This window comes from Acipenser ruthenus, unplaced genomic scaffold, assembly GCF_902713425.1.
Source record: "Acipenser ruthenus unplaced genomic scaffold, fAciRut3.2 maternal haplotype, whole genome shotgun sequence".
Taxonomy (NCBI): domain Eukaryota; kingdom Metazoa; phylum Chordata; class Actinopteri; order Acipenseriformes; family Acipenseridae; genus Acipenser; species Acipenser ruthenus.
In genome coordinates this window covers 1-15,000 of record NW_026707659.1, presented here as the reverse complement: position 1 = coordinate 15,000, position 15,000 = coordinate 1, and the positions used below count along the sequence as shown (strand labels likewise).

The 15,000-nt window shown below is 54.1% G+C and overlaps 1 protein-coding gene across 1 annotated transcript in view; it reads left to right on the top strand.

The window, feature by feature from the left end:
• LOC117964941 (glutamate receptor ionotropic, kainate 5-like) overlaps positions 1 to 12,168 on the top strand; it is a 16,637-nt gene extending 4,469 nt beyond the window's left edge. The window contains 18 exon segments of the mRNA XM_059019225.1: positions 1,348 to 1,526; positions 1,945 to 1,998; positions 2,157 to 2,318; positions 3,389 to 3,484; positions 3,486 to 3,542; positions 3,851 to 3,955; positions 4,132 to 4,239; positions 4,649 to 4,852; positions 5,073 to 5,186; positions 6,028 to 6,137; positions 6,958 to 7,131; positions 7,712 to 7,877; positions 7,987 to 8,212; positions 9,716 to 9,844; positions 10,200 to 10,321; positions 11,464 to 11,710; positions 11,713 to 11,803; positions 11,805 to 12,168. Coding sequence (XP_058875208.1) covers positions 1,348 to 1,526; positions 1,945 to 1,998; positions 2,157 to 2,318; positions 3,389 to 3,484; positions 3,486 to 3,542; positions 3,851 to 3,955; positions 4,132 to 4,239; positions 4,649 to 4,852; positions 5,073 to 5,186; positions 6,028 to 6,137; positions 6,958 to 7,131; positions 7,712 to 7,877; positions 7,987 to 8,212; positions 9,716 to 9,844; positions 10,200 to 10,321; positions 11,464 to 11,710; positions 11,713 to 11,803; positions 11,805 to 12,036 — 2,576 coding nt within the window. The 3' untranslated portion in view covers positions 12,037 to 12,168.
• Positions 12,169 to 15,000: the final 2,832 nt, after the last annotated feature.

Genomic DNA, 15,000 nt, shown 5'->3' with positions numbered 1-15,000 from the left:
CACCCACACCCACACCCACACCCACACTGAGACACACCCACACACCCCACGCACACCCACACCCACACTGAGACACACCCACACACCCCACGCACACCCACACCCACACCCACACCCACACCCACACACACACCCACACCCACACCCACACCCACACCCACACTGAGACACACCCACACACCCCACGCACACCCACACCCACACCCACACCACACCCCCACACCCACACACCCCACGCACACCCACACCCACACCCACACCCACACCCACACACCCCACGCACACCCACACCCACACCCACACCCACACCCACACACCCCACGCACACCCACACCCACACCCACACCCACACCCACACTGAGACACACCCCACGCACACCCACACCCACACCCACACCCACACTGAGACACACCCACACCCACACCCACACCCACACCCACACACCTCACGCACACCCACACCCACACCCACACTGAGACACACCCACACACCCCACGCACACCCACACCCACACCCACACCCACACCCACACACCCCACGCACACCCACACCCACACCCACACCCACACCCACACTGATACACACCCACACACCCCCACGCACACACACCCACACCCACACCCACACTGATACACACCCACACTGATACACACCCCCACACACACTGATACACACCCACACACCCCACGCACACACACACCCACACTGATACACACCCACACACCCCACGCACACCCACACCCACACTCACACCCACACCCACACTGATACACACCCACACTGATACACACCCCTACACCCACTGATACACACCCACACACCCACACACACACACACACACTGAGACACCTACACCCACACTGATACACACTCACACACCCACACACACTCGAGACACACCCCACACCCCACACGTACACCCACTCACACACCCAACACACATCCACACACACACAGACACACCCACCCCCCCCACACACACACACAGACACACACACATCCACACACACAGACACACCCCCCCCCCACACACACACACAGACACACACACACACACACACACACACACAGACACACACACACACTGACACTCCCACTCACACACACACACACACTGACACTCCCACTCACACACCCACACACACACACACTGATACACCGACCCACACACCACACACACACACAGACACTGACACACACCCACACTCACCCACCCACCCACACACACACACCCACCCACACCCACCCACACCCACCCACACCCACCCACACAGCACAGCACACAGCAGCCTCCCTGTGAGTATACAGCAGCCTCACTGTGAGTATAACCCACCCCCTCGCTGCAGGTCTCCTGCGCTTGGAGGAGCTGGTGCGGCACTTCCTGATCTCGCGGGACACGCTGTCGATCCGCATGCTGGACGACAGCCAGGACCCCACCCCCCTGCTGAAGGAGATCCGGGACGACAAGATCGGCACCATCATCATCGACGCCAACGCCTCCGTGTCATACCTCATACTGAGGAAGGTGAGACCGGGGCAGCACAGGACAGGGGACAGCACAGTGCTTTACCATGCTTCCCTATGCTTTACCAGACCTCTCTGTGCTTTACAATGCTTCCCTATGCTTTACCAGACCTCTCTGTGCTTTACAATGCTTCCCTATGCTTTACCACACCTCTCTGTGCTTTACAATGCATCCCTATGCTTTACCAGACCTCTCTGTGCTTTACAATGCTTCCCTATGCTTTACCAGACCTCTCTGTGCTTTACAATGCTTCCCTATGCTTTACCAGACCTCTCTGTGCTTACAATGCTTCCCTGTGCTTTACCATACCTCTCTGCGCTTTACAATGCTTCCCTATGCTTTACCAGACCTCTCTGTGCTTTACAATGCTTCCCTATGCTTACCAGACCTCTCTGTGTTTTACCTCTCTCTCTCTCAGGCTGCAGAGTTGGGGATGACGTCAGCGTTCTACAAGTACATCCTCACGACTATGGTAAGCCTGCCTCGATTGTGTCTGAGGAGCCAGCATGGCTGGAGACTGCGATCACTTACAGTGGTCCAGTCCGGAAATCATTGTGCGCATCTGATTTGTGGAAATGACTCTCTCCCGTTCCCACCTCCCTCTCCCCTCTCTCCCCTCCTCACCCCCAGGATTTCCCTCTGCTCCGGTTGGATGATATAGTGGACGAGCAGTCTAACATCCTGGGCTTCTCCATGCTCAACACGACCCACCCGTTCTACGTGGAGTTCCTGAGGAGTCTCAACATGTCCTGGAGAGAGAACTGCGAGATGAGCCTGTACCCCGGGCCAGCGGTGAGTCTGTGTGTCTGTGTGTCTGTCTGTGAGTGTCTGTCTGTCTGCGTGTCTGTGTGTCTGTCTGCGTGTCTGTGTGTCTGTCTGCATGTCTGTGTGTCTGTCTGTCTCTGAGCCTGTCTGTCTGTCTGTCTGTGTGTCTGTCTGTCTGTGAGTCTGTTTGGCTAGCTGTCTGTCTGTCTCAGCTCTCCTCAGCTCTCATGTTTGATGCGGTGCATGTGGTAGTCAGTGTGGTCTCTCTCTCTCGCTCTCTCAGCTCTCCTCAGCTCTCATGTTTGATGCAGTGCACCGTGGTAGTCAGTGCGGTCTCTCTCTCTCTCTCTCTCTCAGCTCTCCTCAGCTCTCATGTTTGATGCGGTGCACGTGGTAGTCAGTGCGGTCTCTCTCTCTCTCTCTCTCTCAGCTCTCCTCAGCTCTCATGTTTGATGCGGTGCACGTGGTAGTCAGTGCGTTCTCTCTCTCTCTCTCTCTCTCTCAGCTCTCCTCAGCTCTCATGTTTGATGCGGTGCACGTTGTAGTCAGTGCGTTCTCTCTCTCTCTCTCTCTCTCTCAGCTCTCCTCAGCTCTCATGTTTGATGCGGTGCACGTGGTAGTCAGTGCGGTCTCTCTCTCTCTCTCTCTCTCTCTCAGCTCTCCTCAGCTCTCATGTTTGATGCGGTGCACGTGGTAGTCAGTGCGGTCTCTCTCTCTCTCAGCTCTCCTCAGCTCTCATGTTTGATGCGGTGCACGTGGTAGTCAGTGTGGTCTCTCTCTCTCTCTCTCTCTCTCTCTCAGCTCTCCTCAGCTCTCATGTTTGATGCGGTGCACGTGGTAGTCAGTGCGGTCTCTCTCTCTCTCTCTCTCTCTCTCAGCTCTCCTCAGCTCTCATGTTTGATGCGGTGCACGTGGTAGTCAGTGCGGTCTCTCTCTCTCTCAGCTCTCCTCAGCTCTCATGTTTGATGCGGTGCACGTGGTAGTCAGTGTGGTCTCTCTCTCTCTCTCTCTCTCTCTCTCTCAGCTCTCCTCAGCTCTCATGTTTGATGCGGTGCACGTGGTAGTCAGTGCGTTCTCTCTCTCTCTCTCTCTCTCAGCTCTCCTCAGCTCTCATGTTTGATGCGGTGCACGTGGTAGTCAGTGCAGTGCGGGAGTTGAATCGCAGTCAGGAGATCGGGGTGAAGCCGCTGTCCCTGCACCTCCCCTCAGATCTGGCAGCACGGGACCAGCCTCATGAACTACCTGAGGATGGTGAGAAACACTCCCTCCATCCTTCCTTCTGTCCATCCCTCCATCCATCCATCCCCCTCTCTCTCCTTCTATCCCTCCCTCCCTCTATCCATCCCTACTTCCAGCCCTTCCTCCATCCATCCCACCCTCCATCCATTTCTAACTCCACCTAGACATCCCTCTATCCCTCTCTCTCTCTCTCTCGCTCTCTCTCTCTCCCTTTCTCCCTCTCCCTGTTCCCTGTCCCCTCTCTCCCTCCTCTCAGTCCCTTCTTCTCCCTCTTCCCTCTCATCTCTCCTCTCCCCTCTCCCCTCTCCCCTCTCTCTCAGGTGGAGTATGATGGGCTCACTGGTCGCGTGGAGTTCAACAGTAAAGGCCAGAGAACCAACTACACCCTCCGAATCCTGGAGAAGCACCGCGGGGGTCACAAAGAGGTCAGAATGGGGTCACACAGGGGTCACAAATGGACAAGGGCTGTCCTCTGTTATATTAGTTAATATCTACAGCTGACCCTGTCTCTTATATCAGTTACACTTATTTTAATTAACATTCTCCCCCTTTCCCTCTCCACCTCCCTCTCTCCCTCCCTCTCCCTCTCTCCGTCTCTCAGATTGGTATCTGGTATTCTAACAACACGCTAGCGATGAACGCCACGACGCTGGATATCAACGTGTCAGAAACCCTGACCAACAAAACGCTGATCATCACCACCATATTGGTAAGGTCACAACTAGCACTGGTCTCACCACATCCATATTGGTAAGGTCACACCTAACACTGTTCTCATCACATCTGTGTTGGTGAGGTCAAAACCACCACTGTCCTTATCACCACCCTATCGGTAAGGTCACAACTAATGCAGTTCTCAGCACCACCATGTTGGTGAGGTCAAAAAACACCACTATCACCACCATATTGGTAAAGTCACAACTAACACTGTTTTCATCACATTTGTTTTGGTGAGGTCAAAACCACCACTGGCCTTATCGCTGCCATATTGGTAAGGTCAAAACCAGCACTTTCTTCATCACATCCATATTGGTAAAACAAACACAGACGCCAGGCAGACAGAGAGATGCAGACCGGTCTCTGACGGTGACCTGTATCTCTCCCTCCGTCACCCGCAGGAGAACCCGTACGTGATGCGCAAGTCGAACTACCAGGAGCTGCAGGGGAACGGTCGGTACGAGGGGTTCTGCGTGGACATGCTGAAGGAGCTCGCCGACATCCTCAAGTTCAAGTTTCGCATCAAGCTGGTGGACGACGGGCTGTACGGGGCGCCAGAACCCAACGGGTCCTGGACCGGCATGGTGGGGGAGCTGATCAACCGGGTAACAGAACCAGCGGGGGAGGGGGATAACGCACTCCGATTCAGCAGGGGAATCAGACTGGGACTAACACACTATCCCTCTCCCTCTCCCCCTCCCTCCCTTTCTCTTTCTCCCTCTCCCCCTCCCTCTCCCTCTCCCCCTCCCTCTCCCTCCCTCTCCCTCTCCCCCTCCCTCTCCCTCTCCCTCTCCCTCTCCCTCTCCCTCTCTCTCTCTCTCTCAGAAAGCTGACCTGGCGGTGGCTGGTTTCACCATCACAGCGGAGCGAGAGAAAGTGATCGACTTCTCCAAACCCTTCATGACCCTGGGGATCAGCATCCTGTACAGAATGCACATGGTGAGAGGAGAGGAGAGGAGGAGGAGAGGGGGAGGGAGAGGAGAGTGGAGGGGAGAGGAGAGTGAGGGGGGAGGGGGGGGTGAGAAAGTGATCGACTTCTCCAAACCCTTCATGACCCTGGGGATCAGCATCCTGTACAGAATGCACATGGTGAGAGGAGAGGAGAGGAGAGGAGGAGGAGAGGAGGAGGAGAGGGGGAGGGAGAGGAGAGTGGAGGGGAGAGGAGAGTGAGGGGGGAGGGGGGGGTAAGAAAGTGATCGACTTCTCCAAACCCTTCATGACCCTGGGGATCAGCATCCTGTACAGAATGCACATGGTGAGAGGAAGGGAGAGGAGATGAGAGAGGGGAGGGAGGAGGGAGAGGAGGAGAGGAGAGGAGATGGAGGGAGAGGCGAGAGAGGGGAGAGGAGGAAGAGGGGAGAGATTGGTGTTAGTATCCTATATTAGCATAAGAGAAGAGGTGAGAGGGAGAGAAGGAGGGAGTGAAGAGAGGTGAGAGAAAGAGAGAGGTGTTGGTATGCTGTGTTAGGAGATGAGTGCTGTGTGGTGGAGCTGTCACTTGATGTTTGATGCGCTGGGGACCTCTAGTGGATCTCAAAGACATTGCAGCAGCTGCCTGTCACCCGTCGCAGTGTTCCTGGTTGAGGAACACTGAGGAGCTCAACTCTCTCTCTCTCTCTCTCTCTCTCTCTCTCTCTCTCTCTCTCTCTCTCTCTCTCTCTCTCAATAAGCTGTTTTCACCACAGGAGAGCTATGAGTGTATCATTTACACTATATAACACCTCCTGTCTCCTCTCTCTTCCCCTCTCTTCCCTCTCCTCCCTCCTCTCCCCTCTCTCAGGGTCGGAAGCCGGGGTACTTCTCGTTCCTCGATCCTTTCTCTCCAGCGGTCTGGCTCTTCATGCTGCTGGCATACCTGGCTGTGAGCTGCGTGCTGTTCCTGGCAGCCAGGTAACCACTTACCTGAGACACACTCACCTGAGATACACACACTCACCTGAGATACACACACTCACCTGAGACACACACTCACCTGAGACACACACTCACCTGAGATACACACTCACCTGAAAGACACACACTCACCTGAAAGACACACACTCACCTGAGACACACACTGACCTGAGACACACACTCACCTGAGATACACACTCACCTGAGATACACACTCACCTGAAAGACACACACTCACCTGAGACACACACTGACCTGAGACACACACTCACCTGAGATACACACACTCACCTGAGACACACACTGACCTGAGACACACACTCACCTGAGATACACACTCACCTGAAAGACACACACTCACCTGAGACACACTCACCTGAGACACACACTCACCTGAGACACACACTCACCTGAGACACACACACTCACCTGAGACACACACTCACCTGAGATACACACACTCACCTGAGATAACACACACTCACCTGAGACGCACACTCACCTGTGATACACACTCACCTGTGATACACACTCACCTGAGACACACACTCACCTGAGACACACACTCACCTGAGATACACACTCACCTGAGACACACACTCACCTGAGATAACACACACTCACCTGAGATAACACACACTCACCTGAGATGCACACTCACCTGTGACACACACTCACCTGAGACATTACTTATCTATCTAGCTCACCTGACTGACTAAATTAACTCACCTAAGATCTTACCTGTCTAGCTCACCTGTGTAACTTAACTAAGGTCTTCCCTGTCTCTCGCTCACCCGATTCCTCCTCTCTCCCCCAGACTCAGCCCCTACGAGTGGTACAACCCTCACCCCTGTTTGCAAGACCGACGGGACATTTTGGAAAACCAGTACACACTGGGAAACAGCCTGTGGTTCCCAGTGGGGGGATTCATGCAGCAGGGTTCCGAGATCATGCCGAGGGCCCTGTCAACACGCTGCGTCAGCGGGGTCTGGTCAGTGCCAAGGGTAGAGAGACTGAGGGAGAGGGAGAGGGAGGCAGGGGTTGAGAGAGAGGGAGAGGGGGAGGGAGGGAAAGGGGTAGAGAGAGAGGGGTAGAGGGAGAGAGGGAGAAGGAGGGAGGCAGAGGGAGAGGGAGGCAGGAGTAGAGAGAGAGGGAGGGAAAGGGGTAGAGGGAGGGAGAGGGAGGCAGGGATAAGAGAGAGGGAGAGGGAGGCAGGGGTAGAGAGAGAGGGAGAGGGAGGCAGGGGTAGAGAGAGAGGGAGAGGGAGGCAGGGGTAGAGAGAGAGGGAGAGGGAGGCAGGGGTAGAGAGAGAGGGAGAGGGAGGCAGGGGTAGAGAGAGAGGGAGAGGGAGGCAGGGGGTAGAGAGAGAGGGAGAGGGAGGCAGGGGTAGAGAGAGAGGGAGAGGGAGAGGGAGGCAGGAGTAGAGAGAGAGGGAGAGGGAAAGGGAGAGAGGGAGGCAGAGTGAGAGGGAGAGGGAGGCAGGGTTAGAGAGAGGGAGAGGGAGAGGAGAGGGAGAGGGGAGAGGGGAGAGGGGAGAGGGAGGCAGCAGTAATGCTCCTGGTGTTTTGTAGGTGGGCCTTCACTCTGATCATCATCTCCTCGTACACGGCTAACCTCGCTGCCTTCCTCACCGTGCAGCGCATGGAGGTTCCCATCGAGTCGGCTGACGACCTGGCGGACCAAACCAACATCGAGTACGGGACCATCCACGGGGGGAGCACCATGACCTTCTTCCAGGCACGTACCATCTCCGTCTCCCCCTCACTCTCTCTCCCTCCCTCCCTCCCTCTCTCCCTCACTCCCCCGTGCCCTCTCTCTCTCTCACTCTCTCCCTCTCCCCTGTCAGAACTCGCGGTACCAGACGTACCAGCGCATGTGGAACTACATGCAATCGAAGCAGCCCAGCGTGTTTGTGAAGAGCACTGAGGAGGGCATCGCCCGCGTGGTCAACTCCAAGTACGCCTTCCTGCTGGAGAGCACCATGAACGAGTACCACCGCTGGCTCAACTGCAACCTCACCCAGATCGGGGGGCTGCTGGACACCAAGGGCTACGGCATCGGCATGCCCCTGGGTAACAGGACTGCGGAGCGACTCGCACAGCGACACACACACTGCCATACACACAGAGAACAACACACTGCCATACACACAGAGAACAACACACTGCCACACACACAGAGAACAACACACTGCCATACACACAGAGAACAACACACTGCCATACACACAGAGAACAACACACTGCCATACACACAGAGAACAACACACTGCCATACACACAGAGAACAACACACTGCCATACACACAGAGAACAACACACTGCCATACACACGGCGACTCACACAGCCATACACACACTGCCATACACACAGAGAACAACACACTGCCATACACACAGAGAACAACACACTGCCATACACACAGAGAACAACACACTGCCATACACACAGAGAACAACACACTGCCATACACACAGAGAACAACACACTGCCATACACACAGAGAACAACACACTGCCATACACACAGAGAACAACACACTGCCATACACACGGCGACTCACACAGCGACACACACAGAGAATCACACAGCGACTCGCACTGCGACACACACAGCGACTCACACAGCCATACACACAGCCATACACACAGCGATACACTCAGCGTGTCCGCTATGTGCTGACCTGTGCTGGGTGTGTGTGCTGACCTGTGCTGGGTGTGTGTGCTGACCTGTGCTGGGTGTGTGTGTGTGCTGACCTGTGCTGGGTGTGTGTGTGTGCTGACCTGTGCTGGGTGTGTGTGCTGACCTGTGCTGGGTGAGTGTGCTGACCTGTGCTGGGTGTGTGTGCTGACCTGTGCTGGGTGTGTGTGCTGACCTGTGCTGGGTGTGTGTGTGTGCTGACCTGTGCTGGGTGTGTGTGCTGACCTGTGCTGGGTGTGTGTGCTGACCTGTGCTGGGTGTGTGTGTGCTGACCTGTGCTGGGTGTGTGTGTGTGCTGACCTGTGCTGGGTGTGTGTGCTGACCTGTGCTGGGTGTGTGTGCTGACCTGTGCTGGGTGTGTGTGTGCTGACCTGTGCTGGGTGTGTGTGTGCTGACCTGTGCTGGGTGTGTGTGTGTGCTGACCTGTGCTGGGTGTGTGTGTGTGCGCTGACCTGTGCTGGGTGTGTGTGCTGACCTGTGCTGGGTGTGTGTGCTGACCTGTGCTGGGTGTGTGTGCTGACCTGTGCTGGGTGTGTGTGTGTGCTGACCTGTGCTGGGTGTGTGTGCTGACCTGTGCTGGGTGTGTGTGTGCTGACCTGTGCTGGGTGTGTGTGTGTGCTGACCTGTGCTGGGTGTGTGTGTGTGCTGACCTGTGCTGGGTGTGTGTGTGTGCTGACCTGTGCTGGGTGTGTGTGCTGACCTGTGCTGGGTGTGTGTGTGTGCTGATCTGTGCTGGGTGTGTGTGTGCTGACCTGTGCTGGGTGTGTGTGCTGACCTGTGCTGGGTGTGTGTGTGTGCTGACCTGTGCTGGGTGTGTGTGTGTGCTGACCTGTGCTTGGCGTGTGTGCTGACCTGTGCTTGGCGTGTGTCCGCAGGCTCCCCGTTCCGTGACGATATCACCCTGGCGATCCTGCAGCTGCAGGAGAACAACCGTCTGGACATCCTGAAGAGGAAGTGGTGGGAGGGAGGCAAGTGTCCCAAAGAGGAGGACCACCGGGCCAAGGGTGAGAGCAGAGACCCCCAGACACCCAGACCCCCAGACCCCCAGACCCAGAGACACCCAGACCCAGAGACCCCCAGACCCCCAGACCCCCAGACCCAGAGACCCCCAGACCCCCAAACAACCAGACCCCCAGACCCCCAGACTGCAGCACTAACGAGGATAAGAATTATAATAGTGTGTGTGTGAGTGTGTGGGTGTGTGAGTGTGTTAGTGTGAGTGTGTGTGTTTAGTGTGAGTGTGAGTGTGTGGTTTGTGTTGTCACTGTGTAGTCTATTGGGTTGATCTGCGTGGTATTGATCATAGCTGTATTACTGTTCTGAGTGATTGATTATTGAGTATCGGTCCCTGTGCGGCAGGGCTGGGGATGGAGAATATCGGAGGGATCTTCGTGGTTCTGATCTGCGGGCTGATCATCGCGGTCTTCGTCGCTGTCATGGAGTTCGTGTGGTCGACGCGGCGCACGGCAGAATCAGACGAGGTACGAGACAGCCAGCAAACCCACAAACACAAACCCAGAGCAAGCAGAGTAGGTGCAGCGAAACCTGTGTGTGTGTGTGTGTGTGTGTGTGTGTGTGTGCGTCACTGTGTGTGTGTGTGTGTGTGTGTGTGTGTGTGTGCGCGTCACTGTGTGTGTGTGTGTGTGTGTGCGCGTCACTGTGTGTGTGTGTGTGTCACTGTGTGTGTGTGTGTGCGTCACTGTGTGTGTGTGCGTCACTGTGTGTGTGTCACTGTGTGTGTGTGTGTCGCTGTGTGTGTCACTGAGTGTGCGTCACTGTGTGTGTGTGTGTCATTGAGTGTGCGTCACTGTGTGTGTGTGTGTCATTGAGTGTGCGTCACTGTGTGTGTGTGTGTCATTGAGTGCGCGTCACTGTGTGTGTGTGTGTCACTGTGTGTGTGTGTGTGCGTCACTGTGTGTGTGCGTCACTGTGTGTGTGTGTATCACTATGTGTGTGTGTGCGTCACTGTGTGTGTGCGTCACTGTGTGTGTGTGCGTCACTGTGTGTGTGTGTGTCACTGAGTGTGCGTCACTGTGTGTGTGTGTGTCGCTGTGTGTGTCACTGAGTGTGCGTCACTGTGTGTGTGTGTGTCATTGAGTGTGCGTCACTGTGTGTGTGTGTCATTGAGTGCGCGTCACTGTGTGTGTGTGTGTCACTGTGTGTGTGTGTGTGCGTCACTGTGTGTGTGCGTCACTGTGTGTGTGTGTATCACTATGTGTGTGTGTGCGTCACTGTGTGTGTGCGTCACTGTGTGTGTGTGCGTCACTGTGTGTGTGTGTGTCACTGAGTGTGCGTCACTGTGTGTGTGTGCGTCACTGTGTGTGTGTGTGTCACTGAGTGTGCGTCACTGTGTGTGTGTGTCATTGAGTGTGCGTCACTGTGTGTGTGTGTCACTGTGTGTGTGTGTGTGTGTCACTGTGTGTGTGTGTGTCATTGAGTGTGCGTCACTGTGTGTGTGTGTGTGTGTGTGTGTCAGATTTTGGTCTGCTGTGTAAAAACACCTTGACCCTATATCCCTTCGTCTCCCCTCTTCTCCCCCTCCCCCTCTCTCCCTCCCCCCCCCCCCTCCCCTCCCCTCCCCTCCCCTCCCCTCCCCCTCTCTCCCCTCCCCCTCCCCTCTCAGATCTCGGTGTGTCAGGAGATGCTCAGTGAGTTCCAGAACGCGGTCTCCTGTAAGAAGACGTCTCGTTCCCGGAGGAGACGCCCCTTCCCCCGCCGCGGCCGGCTCTCCCTCTCCACCCCGAAGCCCCTCCGCCTGGTCCGGGAGATGCGACTGAGCAACGGCAAGCTCTACTCGGGGGCCGGGCCCCTGACCGGGGGGGGGGCACACCTCCTGCTCCTCCTCCAACACCCTGGGGGCCGCGGCGGCGGGGGGGCCCCTCGGAGCTGGGCCCGGGGCCCCAGAGACTCCTGGAAGACCCCCGGAGCGCCAACACCACCCCCCCCGCCCCCCCCCCACCGCCTCACCCCCCCTCCCCCGCAGCTACAAACCCCCAGGAGCTGCACCCACATCCGGATCTGCCCGGAGTGTCGGAGGATACAGAGCCTTCGAGCAGCGAGGGGGAGCGGCTCCTGCACCCTGCCCCTCCCCCTGCCCCTCCCGCTGCCCCGCCTCTCCCTCCCGCCCCCTCGCCCCGCCTCCTCCACCTCTGGCAGCGAGGAGAGCGCCAGGCAGGCTGCCAGCGAGCAGGACTGAGAGAAGGAGGGAGAGAGCGCAGAGACTGGAGCAGGAACTCAAACACGTGCAAACCACGGAGGCAAGCCGGGCAGGCTAGATGCGGCACGCAGAGGGATTCCGGGCTTCAAGGCTTGTCGAGTGAAGACGGACAGTGTGCCGGGGCCCCACGGACTTCTGGGGCTTCGGAGGGGTTTCGTTCCAAGTTTTAAGAAGGGTGTAGGGTGGCAGCCCTAACGCGGGGTTTGGAAATATCTTAATATTATAATATTCCTGTCGTTCGTTGTATTTCTTTTTTTTCTGTTGCAAAGGGAGAGAGGGGAGGGGAGGGAGGGGGAGGGGGGGTGACACTAATTTCATAATTGTATGTTTTTTTTTTCAGCTATGGTGTTATAAATACCCAGACAATTCACAGTGTTCATGATATTGTGAAGGGATTTGATTGTTATCATTTTTATATATGATGATGATGATGATGATGATGATGAAGATGAGTGATTAATTGATTATTATTATTATTAGGATTATAGGGTCATTACCCTGATTTGTGTTGCCATTACATTTAGAGCTATGAGTTGAAAGGTGGTGAGGTCGCCTGTTTGAAACACTTAAAGAAATTGAATCAAGGCGCTGATGAAGGTTTCCATTCGAAATCTTTCTCAGCGTCTCGGATCCACTTTGTGTCACAGCCGTCGATAGTGACTGAACAGGAAGGCACTGAGAGACGGGGCCCCTAGCGGAAACGCTTCTCGCTGGGTTTATTAACTTCCTTTTAAGATTTCTGTTGAAGACACTGAGAGAGACTTCCAGCCGCCAACGCGTCCGTTTTCAGATGATCTTTTGTTTTATTTTTTGGTTGATTTCTTTTTCATTTGATTTCAATTCATTGATTTTTATTAAATATATTTTTTTCATGTCAAATTCTGTCCAGCAGGTGGTGGTGCAGACTTCAATTTATGACAACAAAAAAACGAATAAAAGGATGATTATTATTATTATTATTATTATTTTATATCTTTTTTTAACTTGTTTTTTGTATCGGATGGTTTGTATTTTTTATATTATTTGAATTGTATTATCATTTTTAATATCATTTTTTTTTAATTTCATTCATTATTTTATTTATATATATATATATATATAAACAATTGAAAACTGAAAACTGTTGTGTAGCAAAAGGTGAAAAAAAATCGAAAAGATAAAGGTAATGCAGGTTCACAAAAATGTGAAGAATTGATACAAAACAAAATCAATAACATCAGGACTCCCAAGTCCCCCCTCCAGCTTTAAAAAACAGCTTGCAGTGTTTTGGCTGTCATGTCCAATTGTGACCAGCAGGTGGTGCTCTAGACACCCGAAAGCGTGTGTGTAGCGCTAGCGGCGAGTCCTGCGCGTTTCAATCTCATTAGGCAGTGACTGGCTTCACAGTTTATCACGTTGCAGTGTACTCTGAGTCTTCTGTGCTGGTTTAGAATGAAGAAAAGGACGGACTTCTGCTTCCAGAACTGTTTATTTTATTATTGTGATTATCCCTCCATCCATTATCTGTGACCGCTTAATCCTATAGAGGGTCGCGGTGAGCCGGAGCCTGACCCGACAGACACAGGGGCCAGTCCACCTAGCCAGCATGGACTGTGGGAGGAAACCCACGCGAACACGGGGAGAACATGCAAACTCCACACAGACAGACCCCTGAGGTCTGAATCGCACCCAGGACCCTGGAGCTGTGAGGCAGCAGCGCTATCCACTGCGCCACCGTGCCTCCCTTCATTGAGATTATGATCATTAATATTATCATTACAGAACCGCGCACCATAGGCTTTTTCTGGACGTTGACGGAATCGCTGTGAGGGATAAACTGACCCTGAAAAACACAAACGCACTGTCTCTTATAAGACTGAGGTACTGGGAGACACAGCGACTGGGAATGACATACTGGGAGACACAGCGACTGGGAATAACATACTGGGAGACACAGAGACTGGGAATAACATACTGGGAGACAGCGACTGGGAATGACATACTGGGAGACACAGTGACTGGGAATAACATACTGGGAGACACAGAGACTGGGAATAACATACTGGGAGACAGCGACTGGGAATGACATATTGGGAGACACAGCGACTGGGAATAACATACTGGGAGACACAGAGACTGGGAATAACATACTGGGAGACACAGCGACTGGGAATGACATATTGGGAGACACAGCGACTGGGAATAACATACTGGGAGACACAGAGACTGGGAATAACATACTGGGAGACAGCGACTGGGAATGACATATTGGGAGACACAGCGACTGGGAATAACATACTGGGAGACAGCGACTGGGAATGACATATTGGGAGACACAGCGACTGGGAATAACATACTGGGAGACACAGCGACTGGGATTGAGCTAGTAGGAGACAGCGACTGGGATTGAGCTAGTAGGAGACACCGACTGGGACTGTGATAGTGGGAGACACAGCGACTGGGAATGTGATTCTGAGAGACACAACGACTGGGAATGAGATACTGGGAGACACAGCGACTGATAGAGTGAGCTACTAGGAGACACAGCGACTGGGACTGTGGTAGTGGGAGACACAGTGACTGGGCTGGAGACTGCGAAACCGATTCAGCATTGATCCGATATTGATGTGATATCGATCATCGCTGTTATCAGTGAAGACAGCAGTTATTATGATCATTATTATTAATACCGATAACTGATTTCTGATTATTTCTTTTCATTCACTGTATTCTGTAATGTTGGTTTTGGGGGGGAGGAAGGGGGGGTTCTGTGTGGCAGGGGAAGGAGGGGAGGGGAGGGGAGGGGAGAGAAGACTGGGTTAGTTTTATTTTTTGCAGATTTCTATAGCGCCGAAGAGACAAACTGAAATGATGTGAATATAAAATATGCGGGGAAATAAAAATAAAAACCCACTTTGAAAAGCTGCTGTGTGAGAACTCGTCATGTCAGCTCTGCAGAGAGGA